This window comes from Ananas comosus, linkage group 20, assembly GCF_001540865.1.
Source record: "Ananas comosus cultivar F153 linkage group 20, ASM154086v1, whole genome shotgun sequence".
Lineage (NCBI taxonomy): Eukaryota > Viridiplantae > Streptophyta > Magnoliopsida > Poales > Bromeliaceae > Ananas > Ananas comosus.
This window is the reverse complement of record NC_033640.1, coordinates 9,291,085-9,312,760: the sequence shown is the minus strand read 5'-3', so window position 1 is coordinate 9,312,760 and position 21,676 is coordinate 9,291,085. Positions and strand designations below refer to the sequence as shown.

Below are 21,676 nucleotides of genomic sequence, written 5' to 3'. Positions count from 1 at the left end.
ATCTTATACTCAAAGCAATTTCCTCACTTTATAATGATATGGTGTTAAGATATTAATACAACATCTGAAGCTTGTCTAACTTTAGAATAAGAAAAAAGCCATTGCTTTACAACAAAGAAGCGAGACAAGTTTATACTGTCCTCAAATCACCTATTTATCATATTAATCTAACAAAAAAATAAGATTAATATAAAAAAGTGACAATTATGCTAAAATCAGGAGTTTTCCAAGCGTGGAAAACTTACTGTAGATGTATCAGAAGCAGTCGCAGGTCCCTGGCTATACAAAAATCACTTCAAGCTTTGTGCAAGGGTTGTTCTTAATATATCTCTTGAGATCCGCATCATCCTTAAACTTGAAGCTGTACAATGCTTGTCTTTGGGTCAAGCCGACCGGGTAAATTCTATATATCTTCAACTCATCGCCTCCTCTTATACTTGCTGGTCTTTCATTCTTCCATATAGGCACATAATTCAGGGATCTAAACTTTTCAAGCACTGCAAACTCTAATGCTTCTACAGTTAATTTGTCCGATCTGCCACACAGCATACACAGAAGATAATTATCAATACATTATTAAAATGAAGCAGCAAAACCAAAAGCTCTTTAACTATGAACAGTGAATGAATCAGAATAACAGGGTGTGGTGATAGTTTGGATATACTACGTATCACAGCTTGCAATTTGGAATGACAGTATTTTGTAATAATTTTGTAGTTGTTCATACAAATTATATATATATATATATATATATATATATATATATATATATATATATATATATATTCGTCGCTGGAGTTATTTGAAGTGTATGATTAACCAAAATAAAATTGCCTCATAAGCGTAGTGCCTTACACTTTTGCAAAAAGCATGCTAGGGCTAGATTGTTCTGATTCTTCACGAGTAGTCAAACATGTAACAGAACACAAAAAACAAAATAAGCCGATAATATATACCTGAGAAATATGCTCTCCATCTCAAAACGACCTCGTTCTCTAACAAACAGGTGGTATACAGTCCCTTTGTTGCTCGAACAGCTACAGGGGCGATTCTGAAATTTAGCAGTCTTCTCTTCTTTTTCTCGGATTTTCGTCGCAAGATGTATGCAGAGCCGACATGATGAATGCACCGCTGCCATGTCGACAAGGGCCTTAAATGAATCCGATGGGCCTTCGAACTTCCACCTGCACAAAACACAAACACCCAAGTCAAATAGAATGAAAATATTAAACCCACTGCACACCTGAATTGTTGCCACACATTATATTATCGCGTCATTCAACAAGACTTTCAGCATTTCACAGATTTTATATAGAGAGTGTCTCTAGCATGAACAGCATGACAAGAGCTTCGTTGAATGAGGGGAAGCAAAACTACTGAGGCTTCTACAGTAAAAAGGAGAAAGTTGTTCAAACCTATCAACCACCGTATTATTTACTCACTCCTATTCAAAAGTCCTCACCAACTTGAAGTCATCAATGTAGTATTTTTGAAACTATGATGCTTCTTAGTTTAGTTATATCACGCACAACTGCACAAGTAACTCAACTCAGGAAATGCAAGAAGCAAGCTACAGATGGTAACATATGAGTATACTAAAACCTTATTATTCAAAGTATTGGATCCGAGTGGTAAAATTTGAAACTGCATCCCCAAAACCCTCTCCAGCTGTTCCTATTTGCAGCATCATTTAATGGTAAAAGAAAGAGTGTCTACTGAGTTATATTGATAACCACAATTAGAACCATATTACAAATAGATATTACAAAAATATAGGCAGCAATTATGTCGGCCAAATTTCTTTCGCTCTAATTAGATGAAAAAAAGAAAAACAAAGAAAAGAAAAAGAAATAAAATTGGAAAAATAGTAAGAAAAGTATGTTGAGGCACGGTCATCTAAAAGAAATGTTAAAAGTAGCATCAGTCTAACCTCATAGTACGGTTGTAGGCATCAGGATCTGCAGCAAGATGTTTCATGGTTTGAGCAATTGAAGAAACATCACTAAGTTCTTTAATATGCAATATGGAACCAGGAGCAGGAGCAAAATCTTGTATATTTGGAGCACCAACGACTACTGGGACAGACCCTGTCACAATCAAAAGTGTGTGCTTAATAAATGCAACATTCCACGTACGGATCTGCGGACTCAGGGCATAGAACATATCAATACATATAGAGCTTTGTAATAATGTATCAGTTACACTAAAGTTCTGTTTTTCAGTTCAGCAGCAAGGAGGAATATTCTAAAGCCATAATAAAGTATCGCCTTCTCCTAATAGCTTTTGCATTTGTAAAAGAACTACCTAGGATGATCAATTAAAAAGACTCGAGGGAAGTTCTCATGAAGCTAGATTACCAAAAGGATGTCCTTGACATATGGTTCAACGTAAATATAAAAAGGTAAGAGGTCTATGGACAGTAGATCACACCAATTAATGTAAAGCCATGAAACCATAAAACTTGGTCAATTTGCTTGTGAATTTACAAGTACATTCGCTGTGTTGGTGGTATAGAATGCATTAAGCATGCAAAGAATGTTACCGTTGGCTTAACAGAAAAACTAAGGGATTGAATTCTAATGATATAATAACCAAATGAGCTAGTGGTCTGATCAGCACACCTGCTACAAGGGACTGAAAGAACTTCTCTGTGACATAATCCTCCTCATTAGAATTTTCAAATGCCAAGCTGAATTTGTACTTCTTCAAAGCTTCCACTTTGTCAACTGTATGATGAAGAGAAGAGGCATAAGCACGTGTTGCCAGGATAATAAGAAGAAGAACACAGCCGAGTAATTGCTTTATATCAACTGGCCAAAACGCGGTACTGATTCTGATTAGATTTTGATCAAGGAACCAAGAAAAAGATATGCAATCAGAATAAGTGGGAAGTTCTGATTTTAAGAACTGGGTGCAGAATGAAAGATTTCACAGACAACTATGCAAAAGATCAAAGGACAAATAAATGTTTGTTGTCAGTGCTTCTTATGCAAAAATATATACCTCTTCCATCACGATTTCGATGACAAGCACCATATGAGTCTATTTTAATACCCATCTGTTCAAGCATCTCGAGGGCTTGCAAGCGGAAGTTGCGGGCCCCACAATTGGAAATGAAAGCAGCTGCAAGAGCTGCTTCAGTTTTTGGCTGCATAGGTGCCATAATATCATACTCAGCCCACGAGAAATAACCAACCGGTACATCTGAGGAAAGGCTGGTTGTCATAACGACTTGGAACCCTCTCCTAGCGCACAAAAAGAGAAAGAAAAGAAAAACAATCATTTGTCAATTTTGAATCTCGAGCATGTGCACCAGACACCAGTCAATCCAACAACTCTAATGTCCAAAACAAAACGAATTATTATGAAAAAGACACACACACAGGAAGGTGTATATTAAGTTATTTTTTACTGCACAGATAGTTCCTGTCACTAAGAAACAACCCAGCATAGACGTTTTATATTAACCAGGCCTAGGTGATTTCAATGAAACTCTTCCTAAAATGAGTTAATTCAAGACCCTAGCTCAACGGGGGAAAAAAAAACACTATGTATAGTTACTAATAATGCATAGCCAAAACTGATTCTTTTCATGAATGGGCCAAAGTTATCTGCCTGTAAGCAGAGAATGAGAATTGCAGCTCTTGCACCTCAGTTCTGAAGATGAAAGTCTTGGGATGTCAGTTATATGTCACTCTAGTTTAGATTGTCAAAACCAACATTCTTTTCTTCAATTCATTTATTTCTGCGGACTCCTAGTTTCACGGGTGTTTTTCATATGTTAACCGTTATGCAAAAATCACCTAGTTATATCACAAAGTAAACAAAGGCAAGCACAATCAATCATCAATACTTGCATTAGTCGTTCAGCTAGGAAATAAATTCAAAGAGAGTATTAGTTTCCCTAGGGCGAAATATCGTGAATTACCATATGCTGACAACTGAATTAAATTGGGGCATAGATACTGAATAAACATTGGTTTCGAGAATAGGTTCAGCCATTTGGGCAGGTCCAAAAAAAGATATGTCATCACACACATTAAAATTAGCGAAAATATGTTAATTATATATAGGGTATTCAGTTTACTAATAACTGGCAAGTAACACTTGCGGAGAAGTGACTGAGAAGGAAAAAAAAATAGAGAAAATAGAAACCTAAGTAGTTGTTTAGGGCATTTGTAATATTATTCCTGTTAACAGGTTACTTAAGCTACCAAAATCTATATCTTCCTAGTCCGTTCACCCTTTTTCTCTCAAAAGAACCTGGAAAAGACTTGTTTGTAACTTGCATTTATTGATACCAGAGCAGTGAAGAAGCAACATTTCAGCTGTGATTTACCCTTACGAACCGAGTTTAAAAGGACTAATGCACAGAAAACATGTTTATGACAGATCAATTGATGTTAACAACCTTCGGGCCGCGGCAACATTGTTATCTGCATAATAGTGTGATGATTCCATCGATCGAAGGATACTAGCTACTGTCGGACCTTGAGGTTGCCCGAAAGTTGCATCAGGAATCTTGTCTCCTGCAAATCCAAACTCACAGCCCACAGAACATGTTGTAAAATCCTGAAAGGTAAAAGCTAAATGATAGTAAATGGAGTTGTCCCAATGGAAAAAGAGTTCATGATGAATAACTTAATTCCAAGATTAGCCAAGAAAAAAAAAAATCTGCAATATTCTTCACATTGAACAGCAACAATGGCAATATAATATACTCTCCCTAATACAATTAATGCAAATGCATGGAAATGAAGCATGTAAGTATGTCGCAATTAGAATATCACCAAGAGTGTGATTATGTGCTTCAAAAATGAACAAAATGTTAAATATAAAACTCAAAAACAACATTTTCTAGTAGATTAAACTTTCAAAACAGTTGTTTAACCTGGCGTTAGAGCAGGAAATGCTATGTTCGAATCCCGCCAGGGTCCTTGATTCTTTTATTAATTTTCTCGCACTTAGTTATTTCACGTCTTGGCCTATCAAAACGTTTTCAAGCAACATTCTCTAGCAGCTCAGGCTTTTCGAGAAAATCGTTGTTTAACATAACTAAATATAGAGTAACAATCTTCAAAATAGTAGATTAAACTTTGTGGTTCACCACACAAACATATCAACAAAAATTTGAAATCAAACACTATCAGTAAGAAATCAAGTACGATATGCTTCAAGTAACCGAATTCTCGAATCCCTCACAGTGGATCAACATGGTAGAGAACTAAAACAGATCCCACATAGAACCAAACCAACACTAAATGAAGGAAAGGTCATACTATATTTAGGAAAAAGGACGGACCGAATTGGAACTCCCAAAAAACAAAAACACGGACCTTTCCCATTCCGGAGACGAGGACGGGGTCCTTGTCGAAATCCCTAGCGTACGGAACCGCGTCCTCCCTCTCCAACCGCTCCTCGCATCGCCAGATCTCCTCGTCGCCGGAGGCGGCGGAGGACTCGTCGGCGCCGCCGCCGTCGGAGGAGGAGGAGGGGAAGTAGAGGGAGGTGGTCCAGCTGTGGACCGCGGCGGCGTTCTTGGCCATGTCGAGGCGCCCCAGGAAGGAGATCTCGGCGACGACGACGAGGGCGACGACTAGGGTTAGGAGGCCCGAGCACCGCCTCCTCCTTTGCCCCTGCGAAGTGGAGGCCCCCATGGATCGAATCGCTCGAGCTCCCCTTCCCCACTAATGGCGGAGTAGGGCAATGGGTTAGTAGTCGTCGTCGTCGGATGAGACTCGTCACCCGCGATTGACGACGACTCGCGCGCGGAGGCGGCGCATAGATTTCAAGATCGAGCTATGTATGCGGACGCCGCGGTTGCAGGAGCGAAGCTATTATGTGTACCCCGAACTGTACCCCGTATTGTACCAATCTTTAACTTCCATGAATGAATAATGATTGTAACAATGTATTGTGGAGTACCCATTTGTTTTTTTGTGTCCACATATAAAATTCGGTTGGGGAATCTCTGCGAAGTTGGACTTCTCTTTTTCTTTTTCTTTTTCTTTTTCCCAACTACTACTGCGGACTTTGGTAAAGCTTCCACCATCCCAAAAATATATGATTTTGTAAAATATTTATGACCGGTCGGATCTAATCCGACCAATGACATAAAAGATAACTATCAATTTTTTTTAAAATTGTTTTTTTATCTTTTTAAATCTCTATTTTATGAAAAAAAAAAAGTTTAGAATGCAACAATCTTATATGGTATTCTCAAATAATCAAATTCCTTTTCTGAGATTCACCTATCCTATTATGATTGAAGTCTATCATGTAACAGTTACATCACATCATCTACAACCAGTCGATCGTATCTCTTCTTTTATGATAGTACAATCAAAATATTTTTCTAAATCGGTGAATCGTAGGAGGATACTTTGACTAGCTTGTGACTACTGCATTCTAAAGTTTTTTTTTCCAACTATAGGCCATTTTAAGCTTAGACCCTTCAACACTTATTTATTTATTTTTAAATTGATGTTTTTTAACTTCTATTTTTTATCAGGTAACAATTTTAATTTTTATTCTCCTCAAGGTACTTAATCTATTTTATAGGATTTAGGATCCAAGGCTTATAGTCTAAGAATTTTTTTAAAAATGGTTAAAATTTAATTTATTTGGCTAAAATTAAAAATTAGGTGTCTCCATCAAGGAAAAAAGAGATGTTGAAGGAGGCCAATTAATAAATAGCTGACAGATGAGGGGGCCTTCATATATTTTCACCACAATAAATGCTATTCACTATAGAGTAATTAATATATTTTTTAGGGTTTAAAAAGATCATTTTATAACATCACCATGTGTGCTTTTCTTTATTTTTTTTTTTCTCTCTCTCTCTCTCTCTCTCCTGTATCTTTCCAAAAAATTCATGCCTGCAAACAAAGAGGAAGTCTACCATTTCACGCTTCCACTACATCATCTATAATAAATCAATTATATTTTTCTATTTAAAAAAAAAATTACAATAAAAATATTTTTTTAATTATGATGAGACGTATCAATTCAGGGAGAATAATTTTATTAATTGGAAACGCCATATCAGCAATATATCCGGTGCATTCTAGATTTTTCCGCAAACAAAGTGTAACTAATACAGAAATAAGAAGCTGAAATTGGAATAGCTGTGCCAATGTTATAAACCGAAATTTCGGTATATGGCCAACAATTTGATCATAAAATTAGTGAAACTCATAAATTGTATATATTTCTAATGTTAAGTACACAATATACAAGAGATAGTTTTACCAGATGGAGCCACAACTCTGAGCAAAGCAAAAGAGGAAGAAAAAGGCAAAAAGCAAATTATTGTGCAAATTAAATTGCAAACATATTTCATTTCTAATTGGAACAGAAATTAAATTAAATTGCTAATCATCTTTTCTCACTCCTTACCCCCCAAAATGAGTAAACTATAGTGCATAGTCGCGTTTCGCGCGTATCAATGCTGTACAATCTGCGAATGAAGATAGTAAGAGTAATTTCGGTTCATTACGCGGCCTGTAGGATTTGCTGCCCTTCGCCTGTCAGATTCTCCGGAATCGTCTTCAGAACCTTCACTCGAAACACGGCCTGCGCGCGTCCAAATAGTTCATATGTTAAACATTTTTCCTTCAAAAAGGTTTTACTTTTGAAAGTAAATTACGAGAAAGAAAAAAAAAAAAAAGTCCTTGGAATTGTTGCTTTTTTTAAGCTCTACTTCTATCATATGGAGTATAAGTCCCTATCTAAAGATCCCTGCTTTATGAATTGCACTGGATAGAACAATACTAGAATATTGAACACATAAATATAGGCATTATTATGTATAAAGCAACTTTGAAAGGTAGGATTGATAGTCACAAAACATTGATTTTGATTGCTATTTTACATACAAATATGACGGAGTATAAGAAAATAAAATTCTTTCCATATGCATACTTCAAAAAGTCGACCTCAGTATCTTCGCTATCGTTAGTTTCAGCTCAATCTGCACCTTCAATTAGCTACTTAAACATATATGTTGACTATAGGAATCATAGCATCATCTTATTGATTCATGCTTAGCTCTTGTAACAAATAGCGCATGATGGATAAATATAATATATTATTAAAACTGATTAAGCTTCCATTTTGACTGGCTTTACGAGTCGATTCCATTGCCGAAGGGCTATCGCATTTAAGAATGACCACAAAACATATAACAATATCTAGTATATGTTTTCTCAAGGAAAAGAAATGTATCTATAGTAAATGCAAGTAAATTACCTTCTTATCAGAGCCAAATTCGATGATATCCGACGGGTGGAAACGGACAGGAAAGTTTGGGGGTACTCGGTAACGCCTTCCTTCATTGCTGGACAAAAGAAGGACGAAGATCAATTAGCCAATATATTAGATGTTTAAATGCTATTAATATATCCTTTCGAATTATCTATTTGTAGCAAAATTGTAACTTCTTTACATACTCTCCCAATTATTAGGTGACCACCCAAGTAACCAAAAAAGGGTATTAAGAACCTTAAGAAAAATAAGAAAATTTTTGCAAGAAGCTACACTTTCTGAGAGGGACTACAATGATTCAGCTTTGCAGAAGTAGATGCGAAAAATTTATCTGAATGTGTAGAAGATGCTTATCTCCCTTCCAAGTACTTACTCAGTGATCCAGGTACCATATTGGCTCTGCATGTCAGTTAAGTAGAAGGCGTTATCTTTGCAGGTTATACAAGCATGAATATCCGATACCTGAGAGAAGCGAGATGTTTCCACAAATTAGACAAAATAAAAGCAGTTTAATAATTACGAAATCTCCACTTTTGTGTTTACCAACCTGTGGCGAGGACAAGGCTAATGAAACACCTGACGTGCTAGCTTGTGATCGGTTTCTGTAAAAAAAAAAGAAAAAGAAAAAAAGAATCATGCATCATCTCTATTTTTGTTTTATGTAAATAAGTAAAATTATGAATTTGTGTTTAGAAATATTACCCAATAGTTAGTGGTCTTTGCTCATCTTTAATCAGATGAATGGGCTGTGCGGCATAATTATCTCCACTACTTGCGGGGAAGAGATACCACCTGTAGAAAAAAAGGAAGCACATCAGCAAATTATGTAAAAGAATCGAGATACCAAGAAACTCTTAGTAGAATTCATAATTGCCATTTAGTCCAATAGAGATGAGAAGACGACGTACTCTCCAGTAAGAGCTCGTTCCAGCGCATCATCATCTTCAAACCATCTTTGTAACTGGTTGCTTGCCTTCAATGAAGTGGTTTCGTCAGTAACATCACAAAGCTTCTTGATTAAAAGCAAATAATATTGTCTTTTCATTCGTTATGTTTATGATAGATCAATTTGCACATAACTAATCAAGTCGATTTGCTTCCCGGAAACATACCTTGTCAGATAGTCGGCAGCTTGGCGATCTTCCTTCAAGTTTTGAGCTGTAAAAGCAAGAGATTCTATGTCTCAGATTTACTAAGCAATAAAAATTGATAACATGATAGACTTAATATAGTCAATAAAGATCTTCTATTCTGCGAAGAATCTAAGAAAAGGAAACAAAAGGAATCTTCAAATCTTCGAAATAGTGAGATATTGCTCTTCGAGGCATAATACGTTGTAATTACAGTGCCAGTGGAATAGCAGCATGATGTGGGGGTGGTTGTGATCTCACGTCATTCCTACATCTTATGTCATGGTCCATAGCATAAGATTTTAAAAAAAGAAAAAAGAAAAAGAAAAGACACTACATTTGTTGCTGATATGTCCAAAAGTTATCTTGTTATCTAATCCATCTAGGCCAAAAAAAGCCAATGAGCCAACCAACAATCATGGCCGAGAACTTAGAAGATATGTAGTCAAGCAAAACATGCATATTTATTGGCATTTTATTTACAAATGATGCCGAATCCACATATATACCACCCCTGCAGGGGCATCTGCACAAATAAGCCAAGTTATTGTTGGAGCAGATTGTGATAAAGGTATGAAATAGAAAGATTAAAAAGGCTTCAAGGCGTGTAGCAATGCCACTTTCCTTAAGGCTTAATCCGTCCCCACCGTTCTAACAATTTGGTGTGCACCGGGTCAACGAACAACCTCCCAGGATACAATGAAGCGTAAACCTCAACTGCGTTTGCACACACGAAGTCGAGCCTTTGAGCACTCACTCGATTAAGTTGTCAAAAGAAATAGAATATAAAACAAGAATGGAATTATTATGAATGAAGACTTCAACTCTTCAACTGTTTTCTGTCTGTCTCCTTCTGCAACCAATGCTATGGACTTATATAGGCCACGAACGGGTGCTTCATGAAGTAACTATTCACGAAAGGGTGTTTCGTGAAGTGACCTTTCGATTGTGACTTTTCATTTGATCATAACTACCAAATAGTTATATGAATCAAGTTCAATGAATATAACCATTGATTCCAACGGGCATATGTACGAAAAGACACACTATAAAGATGTGTCTTTTCATATCATATTCTTTCACTAAAAGTCACATCCTTTCACTCTAAGAGTCATACCCTTTGATTAGAGTTGCATCCACTCACTAAGGGTTGCATCCATTCACTAAGAGTTGCATCCATTCATTAAGGATTGCATCCTTTCACGAAGAATCACATCCATTCACTAAAAACAATAAACAAAATATATTATTTTAAAATTTTCCTTACAGTTATCAAGGGCGCACATAAATACAAACTTTGCAGGGGTATTTTCCCAATTCACACACACACACACACACACACACAGAGAAAGAAAAGGAAAGAAACCTGGATTAGAAAAGAAACTACAGAGAATGGACTCGAAATGATCACCTGTTACCACCAAGAACCCAACTAAGCATAAGTGGCATTGCAAACTTGATGAAAAATCTCCCACCAACTCTTCCAGGATGCGGTATCCTGAGCTTCGTCAAAAACTACAACAAACAGGTCATCAATGTAGAGATGTACGACAAGAGAGAATATTCTAGTTTGTTAACGCTATTAATTAGTTAAGCTCGTAACTTACCGACAAGGGTCCGAACCCCACACCCAAATATGGCCTATAAGTGGATGCCATTATTGCAGCCATTCTCGCCATACCATATATAAGGGCAACACGGATTCTTCTCTCCTTCTCATAACTATAATCAGAAGAAAACATGTCAAGTTCCGGTAAGTTAATGGATAAATAACCAAAATAATAGATATTCACCATGTAATAGAAATTCAGTATCAGCTCAAATACTAGATGCATGGTTAATTCTCGGTACATCTTCATGCGATGCTAAGACTTATTGCTTCCCTCTATAAACTGAAAATACTAGTGAAAGGGGTGAAATTTACCGTTTTAAAGGAGATTCAATATCCATAGGAGTTCCAGTTTCCACACTTTGGTTCCATGCTTTCTCAAGTTCTAAAGCAAGTTGATAAGCATCCTGCGACAACACAGAAAGAAGCAATGAAACAAGAATCTTACAGAAATCAAAGTGAAGACGCATATTTCTTTTTTCTCTTGAAAAGATGCTATTTTATATTAAAGGACATTAGCATGTTTAAGCAAAAATCAAACAAAAGGGCTAGTTCGTCAAGCGTGAAACATCAAAGAGAATTGAGAAATAGAGAAGAAAATAAAGCACACAATGGTACATATGTAAATTTATGAAACTACATAAAGAGATATATAAGTAAAAGCCAATTTTTTTTAATATACCTCAATAGCCATGCAACCTCCTTGACCCATGTTTGGCTGCATAGCATGGACAGAATCCCCGAGCAAGGTAACGCGACCCTTCCCCCACCTCATAATAGGTACTCGATCATAGATGTCACGACGAAGAATTACCTCCTCATCAGTTGCATTTATCAAATCCACCACATTATCACACCAACCGCCAAATATTTTAAGCAGCCTCTCCTTTTTACCTGTCGAAAGATTCCTCTTAAGCATTACAAGAGAATAAGTAGCCAATTAATAAACGAGAGGCTCTTTGCAATTTTGATATGCTGCCTCATAGTTGTCAATACTATTGGCATGTACGGATTGTCTAAATTACAGCAGTGTTTCATGAAATAGTGCTAATTTAAAAATAATTCCATGTCCAAATCATATAAAATAGTTACTATCAGCATCACCTAAAGGAGAACAAAGGATGAGATGTAAAATTAGATGTGCAAGAAAATTGACAAAGGATTTTTTAACAGTGGACAAGATCTAACTAAATTTCCTGTGTATTTTTGGCTAGCAATCCAGTAACCTTCCCAGCTATCAACTATCTTACTACCTTACTAGAGTAGCGATACAAAATCTGTTTCGTGCCACAACTGTGTGGAGTTTTTCTAAATATTGCTCCCACAAACATTCATGTATGTTAAATAATGTGAAAAAAAAACCGTTGTCCTCCTAAAGCTGAAGCTATCAGAGAACGGTGTTTTAATATTATATATTCAACACTCCCCTTACATCTGGGAACCATACATTTTGATAGGCCCTGAGGAATTTGAACGCAACACTTCTTGCTCTGATATCATGTTACACAATGTGAAAAAATGGTTGTTCTCCTTTAAGCTAGTAGAGAACGGTGTTTTAATATTATGTATTCAACAATGTGAAAAAAGAACACAGTTGGAACAAGTAATATAAGGCAAATCATTTCAGCATGGAAAACCTTAGAAAATCTACCATTTTCAGCATCAGTGCCACCAGGAGGTTCCTTATGGAATGCATACCATTGCATTTTTCCAGCACCCACATCTGAAGAAACGAAATATTGTTTGTGACCAAGAAATACTCGGTACCTGTAGGGAAGGAAAAAAAGAAAAGAAAAAAAGGGAACAAGTAGGTCTTAGTACATAAAATATCAACATAAGCAAATTACACCATTGGTTACCAACCCTTCAGTGGGATTTAGTTCGGTCCCCAATCCCTAACCTTGTCATCTTGTTTCACTCTTACACTTTTCCATTAAATTCCTCTGATAATTTGGATAGAAAATGCCCATGAAATCGTCGGAGTCCAAAAGTTTCTCACAGGGCAACCAATTACATAAGGAATTTAACTGAAAAGGGTAAAATTACACAATGCTAAAAGGTTGGGGACTTTTGGTGCAATCTAGATGCTAAAAAAGTCGCTACAAAAATCAAATGCTAAACTAATGTGATCAACATAATCAAGCCATACCCAACAGTTTCAATATCGGGAGGCACGAAATCTGCAATACCAGTGTAGCATGTGTAACCTGAATAAGATGCCTCCTTCGGTCCAAATAAGATCGTACGCACCTATTTAGAAGGAAATGTTTGATTATGTAATTACAGAAACACTGAAAAAGAAAATCACTATATTTAACAAAAGACGAAGCATGCACTTTAGTATACCTTTGACCATATACCGTCGGCTCCGACCAAAAGATCGCCTTCATACCGTTGCCCATTCCCAAGTATGACCGTGACCTGCATTAATGAAAAATGTGGTGTAACCAACAAAGTTACTTCAACTGAAACAGAAAAAGTTGTACATTCTCATAGACTTTTTAAAGACCAAATGGATGAGGACCAGAATGAGAGATGTGATTATTTGCTTTCAAAGAATACATCAGTTTAGATTACCTTATTTCCGTCATCGACGAAATCGACAACATTGCTTTCATTCATAATGACGTCATCACCAACCGCACGAGCCAATATTTGTTGCAAAGTCATGCGACTAATAACTCTCGTGACCGGAAGACCGCGTTCCGCTGCAGGAGTAAATGTATCAAACTTGATGTACCTGAATTTGAATCAGAAGTCACTAGATGTATCAACAGAGACTTTATAAAGATTTTAATATTTTTTCATCAAAGATTATGCTTGTACTCGCATGCATAAAGTAGCCATCAACCATCAAAAGAGAGAGAACAATGTTCCATGTGGTCAAACTTTGAAGCTTGTGGTCGAGAGAAGATACGAAGTAACAATTCCACTATAACAAAAGGCGATAGTACAACCGTGGAGGACCTCAAAATCCTAAAGCTCTAATATTTCCAATGCTCTCAACATTGAACTGTCCCCTAAATTCGACATAAAAGAATATAACGACCTCCCAAAGTTTGGATAGGACTAGAAAACTTGGATGTTAGAGGGCTATAGCCAACCAAAGGTTTACACTCTACACTTAATCTTACAGGTGGAAAAATTGTGCAAGAAGATGGAGTGGAGTTACTCATTTTAATCAACTAGCAAATAATTGCGTTAGAAGAATCGAATTTCACACAAAAGGTGACCAGCCCATTTTAGTCAACATACGAAAAGATTAGAAGATTGCAACATCCGAGAAAAAGGGGAATTTGCCCGTCTTCATCAGTGGACAGATTAATTTGACTTTTCCTATAGATTGATCAATGTAATGCATCTATCATATCATTCTATGTAAACCATAGATCCTAAATTCTTAAAAAGAATCTTAAGAATACGAATTGTTTATCGGCGTAACTGTCCAAACAGCAATTAATTAGTTAATTTACAGGGACAAATCTGCAACATTTTATATATTTCAGAATTAAAACTCTGCACAATAGGCCTGCAATTATCAAACTTTGCAGTAATATATCATGTGTTAGCCTGAAAAGAACCAGCCCCAAACTAAGAGAGCAATTACCAAGCACTAGTTACTCCGTCCACGATCCCGTTAACGCGATCCCCCGTGACGCACCCCGACTCCATGACCTCCTCCGCGACCGCCGCGTCGATCGTCTCCAACGCCGCGAGCGCATTGCTCTGCAGCTGGATCGGGCCCCTGTACTGCCCCTCCCCTCTAATGGCACTAATGTCCTTCTCCAACACCACCACCTCAAAACCCTTCCTCTTCGCCGCGAGCGCGAACACCAAACCCCCGATCCCACCCCCCGCGACGAGTATCCGAGCCTTACGCGGCGAATTCACCGCCGATCGCGACGAAACCAACAATCTACTTGGTTTCCTCCTCTTACCACAAATAGCACCCCAAAGGTTCTTGTTTTGGGGATTAGAGGAGATGGATAGGAGGAAATGGGTATTTGAAGCTCCCCATCTACATTGGTTCCTCTCATTAGCAGTAACGGGAGCAAAAAGGTGCTTCTTTTGCGGGGTAGAGGGGATGGGAAGGGGAAAGGGGAAATGGGCATTTGAGTACGAGGTTGGGGGAGGCGTGGGGAGAGCGTAGGGGAGTGGAGTCGCCATGGGAGGTGCCTAAGAGGAGAGGAGGAACAAGGAGAGGGCCATTGTTGAAGAAGAGGGTTTTGGATGCTCAAAAAATGAACAAGGAGAGAGGAGCTTTATTTTAGAGTGGCCTTTGTTTACGGTGGAGAGGTAGGACAGGACACGTGGCGCATCAGCGTTGATTGTGGGGAGTGGAGGAACGGTGAATATTCGGCGGTCAACGGCTAGTGGGCTCAGTGGGGCGGTTTTTTACGTTTCATTATTTTTTGTGGACAAATTATTGCGGGGAACGAGACTCGAATTTAAAATTTTTTTACTATGGTTTTATATTAAATTATAAAAAAAATTTAAATATCATTCATATAGTTTCGTACTTTTTTTTACTTTAGTATTTTGTAGTTTAAAATATATCGATTTAGTACCCTATAATTTTATTTTTCTTTTTTTATTATTTTTTTATTAAATTTTTTTATTAAATCGGTGATAAAGTCAAAACTAAAAGATACTAAAATAAATATTTAATAAACCTACATGAAATATCTGAAGTTTTTTTTATATAATTTATCAAAATGTTAATGAAAAAGCTGACAAAAAGAGAAAAATAAAACCACAGGGTACTAAAGCGAGATGTGCGAAACCACATGAGTGGTATTTGAAATTTAATTGTCCTAAATTATATAAAATAATTATTTTTTTTCAAAATTTTAAGCTAATAGAAAATAATAGTTTGTATATTTAAATTCAATATGATGATTAATACCTAAAATTTTAAATTTAAAGTTGAGATGCTTTACATTTCTAATTGAGTTCTTTTTTGAAAAAAAGAAGGGAGCGGATAGTTTGCTATCTTTTTCTCTAAAAAAAAAATTATAATATATTTTACTTTCTCTCCTTTGTGATATAATAATTAAAATTAAAATTGAAATAGAATATTTTTAGAAGTACGGAATAACAAATATTTTCATGCCGTTTTCAATTGTGAGGCATATGAATGCACGATTAACTTCGTTAAACATAATTTATGGTGCATGAATTTCCTAAGAACTAGATTATGTGATTTTTTTGACATCATTTAATTAGTGATCAAGTTGTCCTAAATACACCTTATATATATTATAAAAATCTATTAGTTTTGAAACCATTTAAGCAATAAGTCAGTTACATCGAAAAATCATGAAATTTGATTTTTCAGGAGTTTACATGATGCAGATTATATCTAATACTGTTGACCGTCGATTCAAACATCATATCTTAGAAAATCGAATTCAAGAGTCTTGAACATAGGAGGTTTAGGATTGACTTAATATAAAATACAATTTCTGTTGTTAATCACTAACCTCCTCTCAATACATCATTAATATATCATTATATATGATTATGGAAAATAAAATGTACATTTTTAAAAAATTTCAGAAGTTAAGTGAAAAATGTGCTATACTCAAGGTAATAAATTATCTTTCAATCTAATATCAGTGGATGAATTTTAAAACTTAGTCTTACATAATAACAATGAGTTTTAGGAGTCTTAAAATGCAAAAATATAAAATTAGAAGTTGTAATTTTTTATTTGATAATGCTTTAAATATTATTACTTATTCTATTACTATATAGAATAGTTGGTTGAACTCGTTACCAATAAAAAAAAAAAAAAATCTAATTTTCTTTTAATTGAAAAGTGTAAACACATACAATATGTTCTACACCATCAAATTATTAGTTACACTCTTATGGCATCAAAGGAGAAAAACAAAGTTAAGTAGCTGTTCTAGGATGATAATGTGGTAGACCAATTCTACAGTAAATATTTCTCATTAGAAGTAAACTAATCCGAGTATTAAATAAGTAACTCAGATATTAATAAAAGTGTCGGCGTGGGCGTGTGTGATGCGCGTGCTGTGGCACTTGACACGTGCCCAGCACTTCACCTCACGTGTCTCTATTATGCTCCACTCATTGAGTGCTAGGGTCATTATTATTATTATTATTATTATTTTTAGGAAACCGTCCACAGGACAAGTTACTTAAGCTTAGTCTGGTATTGAGATCTATTTAATGTTATTAAATAAAATAGAGTTGAGAAAAAAACATATAAGGATATACTTCTGCGTTCTCCGATGGGACGCAGAAAATATATCGTAACCGACTCATCGCGATATGCGGAACGCAATATTACGTACGGAAACAAACAGAGTATTTTTCCAACATACTCTTTCACTGCACGTAACGCAATCTCCCCGCAACCCCAAACGAAGCCTTAAACAAAGATGAAACGATATAGAGTTAAAAAGATTTTAAAAGAAAATTATATAATATATTTTTGAAAAAACTTTAAATATTATTTTTATAGTTTTATATTTTTTTATTTTAGTATCATGTGATTTAAAGTGTATTAATTTAGTGCACTGTGGTTTCATTTTTATCTTTTTATTATTAATTCTACTAATTTTTTTTATTAATTCAGCAATAAAGTTAAAACTAAATTAAGGGTACTAAAGTGAATATGTGATAAATCTAGATGTGATATCTAAAGTTTTTTGTATATAATTTAACAAAATATTAACGGAGACGAAAAGATAAAAATGAAACCATATGATACTAACTTGATACACCTTAAACCACGGGGTACTAAAGTGAGAGAGTGTGAAACAACATGAATGATATTTGAAGTTAACCCTATACTTTTTATTAGAAAAATCCTAATTAACTAGTTGATCAGCTTATATAGCATTTATGGAGAAGGGTTTGCGGCTACAGTCATTATTGGCACTCTAAGATTCGACACTTAGATCTGTTTCGTCAAATGTAATTAAAATTACTGTATAATTAAAGATTTATGAAAATAGAAATTGAGCAGTTGCAATTACATGCATCTTGTTTGACTGAATATAATAAAAAATATTATAACTACAAATAATTTATTTGGTCATGTATAGTTAGTAAATGTATTTTTAAAATTTTACCAGTTTATTTATAAAATGGTAAGATTACTTCCAATAAAGATAAAAAAATATTTTCTAGTTAGAAAGTAATTAAGAAGATAAACTTATCATTATTTAAAGTAGCTTTCTCCAAATTGGAACTCTTCATATAATTTTAATTGCAATAGTTGAATTCAAATGTATTAAATCAAACACACAATTTTGATCAGCATATAGTTACAAAACAGCCCCTTACCGAAATTAACTGTTTTAATATCTCTCAAATAATAAATGTTCCTGCTAATTTGATTTTAGTTATGTGTTTGCATTCAAACATAGTTATCTCAAATAGAGCATTTGGTAAATAAAAACATTGAAAGTTCTTAGGATACGAAATAAAATCCAAAATCTTAAAAATAGAAGTTCTTATTTAAAGTTTTTATTTTTGCTGCGGAAAAAATTTCAGAAAATTTTTTGTATAATCCTTCTCAAAAAGAACATTTTGAATAATATTTTATTGAATAATACTATATTCTATGACGGGACCAAAGAGGCTCTAGATCATATTGTATAAGATCGGATTTTTATTGGACAAATGTGATCCTAATTCTTTTCTTCCACTATACGCATGGTATGCGTTTCATCTTTTTTTCAATATTTTAAATTTAAAAATTAGATCGAATAATAATTCGAAAATATTATTGAATCAAAGGCCACTGGTTCAACCAATGGTTTAACCGACCACCGGTTGAATCAGTGATGAAAGCATAACATTATAAATATTTAATTATTATTTTATAGTTTGATTATATATATATATATATATATATATATATATATATTATTCTAATATTATATTTAGTTATAAATACTGATTTTTAGATCAAATTAAATAGAGATAAATTTTCACGCTTGACCTTTTATAAAACTAATTGGTGTTAATAAAATATAAAATCAACTAAGTTGGATTTTAGTACAACCTGATAAGAAAAAAAGCTTGACCAATTTGATTAAAATAGAACCAATTCACTGGTTCAATTATTTAACCACTAGTTCAAAATAATTTTTTTTTAACTTATTCGTTTCAAAAGGCCGAATCCTAGTACTTTAAGCAGCGTTTGGTTAGGGGATAGGAAAAGGAATAGGCCCTTATCCCCTCCTTTATACCCAAACGCTGATTTTTTACGCGAAAATAGTAGTTCTCGGTTATTCCCACCAACATCACCATTTTCTATATAAAACTATAAATTATTCTTATTCCTGGAAACAATCTAATTTTCATCTAAACACTATTTTTCTTATCCCCATATTTATACTTATTCCTGTAATAGCTAGTTCTTACTTATACCAGAATAGCGATCCGATCGATTTGACCAGTTTTTATATTTTTGCTTATTTCTAGAAGAAATGACGCGGTTACAGTTTTTTTTTAATTTATTTTTTTTCATCAAATTAATTTTTTAAGCAATTAGAATTAATATTACACACATGCACGCCAAAAAAAAAAAACAAAAGTAAACATTGGAAAGCAGCAAAATTTAATTGGAATAAGATTTTTTAAAACAATTATCTGATTTTTTTCCATTTTTAACTTATTTGCTTGTTGCCTTTTCATTTTACTATGAAAAAAAAATTCTCTAATTAATTATTTATCTAAAACGTAAGGTTCTCCTAAGAACTAATTTTGTCTTTTAACAAAGTTTCAGGAGCAATATTTACGGAAACCTATTTTGTATATAACTAATCTACATGCTTTAATAACATGTAAATTAAGTAACTGATTATTTCGAAATTTTCGACATTTAACAACGACGGTACGCAATTTCGAACAAAAATTAAAAAAAAAAAAGTTATGAGAGAAAAGTGTTCTTACCAAGTGCCCGAGATACCATCGACGAGGCCGTTTATCCGGTCCCCAGTAATGCACCCGGCCCGCATCAGCTCCTCGGCAACGTCCATATCTATCGCCTCCAACGCCGCGAGCGCATTGCTCTGTATCTGTATCGGCCCCCGGTACTGCCCCTCGCCTCGCACCGCGCTCATGTCCTTCTCGAAAACCGCCACCTCGAACCCCTTCCTCTTCGCCGCGAGCGCGAGGACCAGCCCCCCGATCCCCCCGCCGGCGATGAGAATCCTCGGCTTCTGCTTTTTCGCCACCGACGCCGACACTCCCTCCGTCGGGGTGGTGTCGGGGCCGCGCGAACACACCGTGGCCGCAGCGGGCCGCGGCCGCAGCTTTGCGGAGATGAGTGTGGTGCAGAAGTGCTTGTTTAGGAAGCTGGGAGCTGCTGGGAACTCCTCATGAGTAGTGTGGTTGGGGAGTTGAATTGGGAAGTGGGATTTGAATGAGGAGTTTGGGGGAGAAGTGAGAGGAGCATAGAATAGAGCCATAGCTTAATTGTAGCTATTGAGTGTAGAGATAAGAGATAAGAGATGAGAGAGAGAGAGAGAGAAAAGTGGAGAAATGAATTGGAATTATGGGTTAATTTTTCTGAATCTTTGATATAGTACACAGAACTATGGAGTTCACAAATGGAGAGGAATTAATTGATGGAGTAAAAGGGAGGTGACAAATGGGAATGGAATTTTGATTTTTTTTCTCCCTTTTTTTTGTTTTTGTTTTTAGTCCCCTCTGTCTTATTTGTTCATCTCACAGTTGAGATATCACAACACACATGCACCCGGTGCGCCATGCACCACAGCGTAACATAAAAGGATGTGTTTTACGTAAGGGTAAACTTCAAATACTCCTCTTGTGGTCTCACACTTTTTCACTTTAGAACCCTGTGGTTTAAAGTGTATCAAATTAGCCCCTGTGGTTTCGCACTTTCGCACTTTCTCACTTTAGTATCATGTTGTTTAAAGTGTATCAAGTTAGTACCCTGTGGTTTCATTTTTCTCTTTTTATTATTTATTTTACTAATTTTTTTTGTTAAATCAGTGACAAAGTTAAAATTAAAGAGTACTAAAGTGAATATTCGATAAGCTTAGGTAAAGTATCTGAAATTTTTTGTATATAATTTAACGAAATATTAACAGAGTAAAAAAAATCAGTGACAAAGTTAAAACTAAAAGGTACTAAAGTAAATGTTCAATNATTTTTCTCTTTTTATTATCTATTTATTAACAGAGTAAAAAAAATCAGTGACAAAGTTAAAACTAAAAGGTACTAAAGTAAATGTTCAATAAACCTAGGTAGGGTATCTGAAGTTTTATGTATATAATTTAATAAAATATTGATAGAGGAGCCGACGAAAAGAAAAAAAAATGAAACCATAGAGTACTAAATTGATGCGCTTTAAATTACAGGGTACTAAAGTGAGAAAGTGCGAAACTACAGGGTACTGAATTGATGCACTTTAAACCACATGGTACTAAAGTAAAAAAGTGCATGGTATTTGAAGGTTTTTTTTTATATAATAGAAAAACGCTTCTTTGTACACCTCAAAATCGGGTGTATGTCAATAGCACTGCTTTTTATAATATGAGCTTAAAAACTGGTGTATGAGCTGTGCGAATACACGAGGTGTATGCAATAATTTTTTTAAAAAAAGATTATCTCACATTTTGTATAGTTTTTGGGCTCCTATTATAGATAGTGAAAAGGA

The 21,676-nt window shown here is 35.2% G+C and overlaps 2 protein-coding genes across 2 annotated transcripts; both read right to left on the bottom strand.

Annotated features, from left to right (window-relative positions):
• Positions 4 to 6,012, bottom strand: LOC109725974 (glycoprotein 3-alpha-L-fucosyltransferase A-like). The gene is made up of 7 exons (XM_020255386.1): positions 5,337 to 6,012; positions 4,412 to 4,572; positions 3,004 to 3,245; positions 2,622 to 2,726; positions 1,931 to 2,087; positions 957 to 1,184; positions 4 to 535 (listed from the first exon to the last, which is right to left on the bottom strand). Exons 1-7 carry the CDS (start codon positions 5,655 to 5,657, stop codon positions 280 to 282), a joined length of 1,470 nt encoding a protein of 489 aa, XP_020110975.1. The 5' UTR covers positions 5,658 to 6,012; the 3' UTR covers positions 4 to 279.
• LOC109725973 (zeaxanthin epoxidase, chloroplastic-like) lies at positions 7,294 to 20,475 on the bottom strand (the record flags this gene model as incomplete). The annotated part of the gene is given in 16 exon segments (XM_020255385.1): positions 7,294 to 7,575; positions 8,251 to 8,338; positions 8,639 to 8,727; positions 8,813 to 8,867; positions 8,968 to 9,057; positions 9,174 to 9,238; positions 9,378 to 9,423; positions 10,807 to 10,910; positions 11,003 to 11,117; positions 11,320 to 11,411; positions 11,687 to 11,898; positions 12,656 to 12,771; positions 13,154 to 13,254; positions 13,351 to 13,425; positions 13,582 to 13,744; positions 19,942 to 20,475. Coding segments are annotated over 16 exon segments (2,010 nt in total). The 3' UTR covers positions 7,294 to 7,494.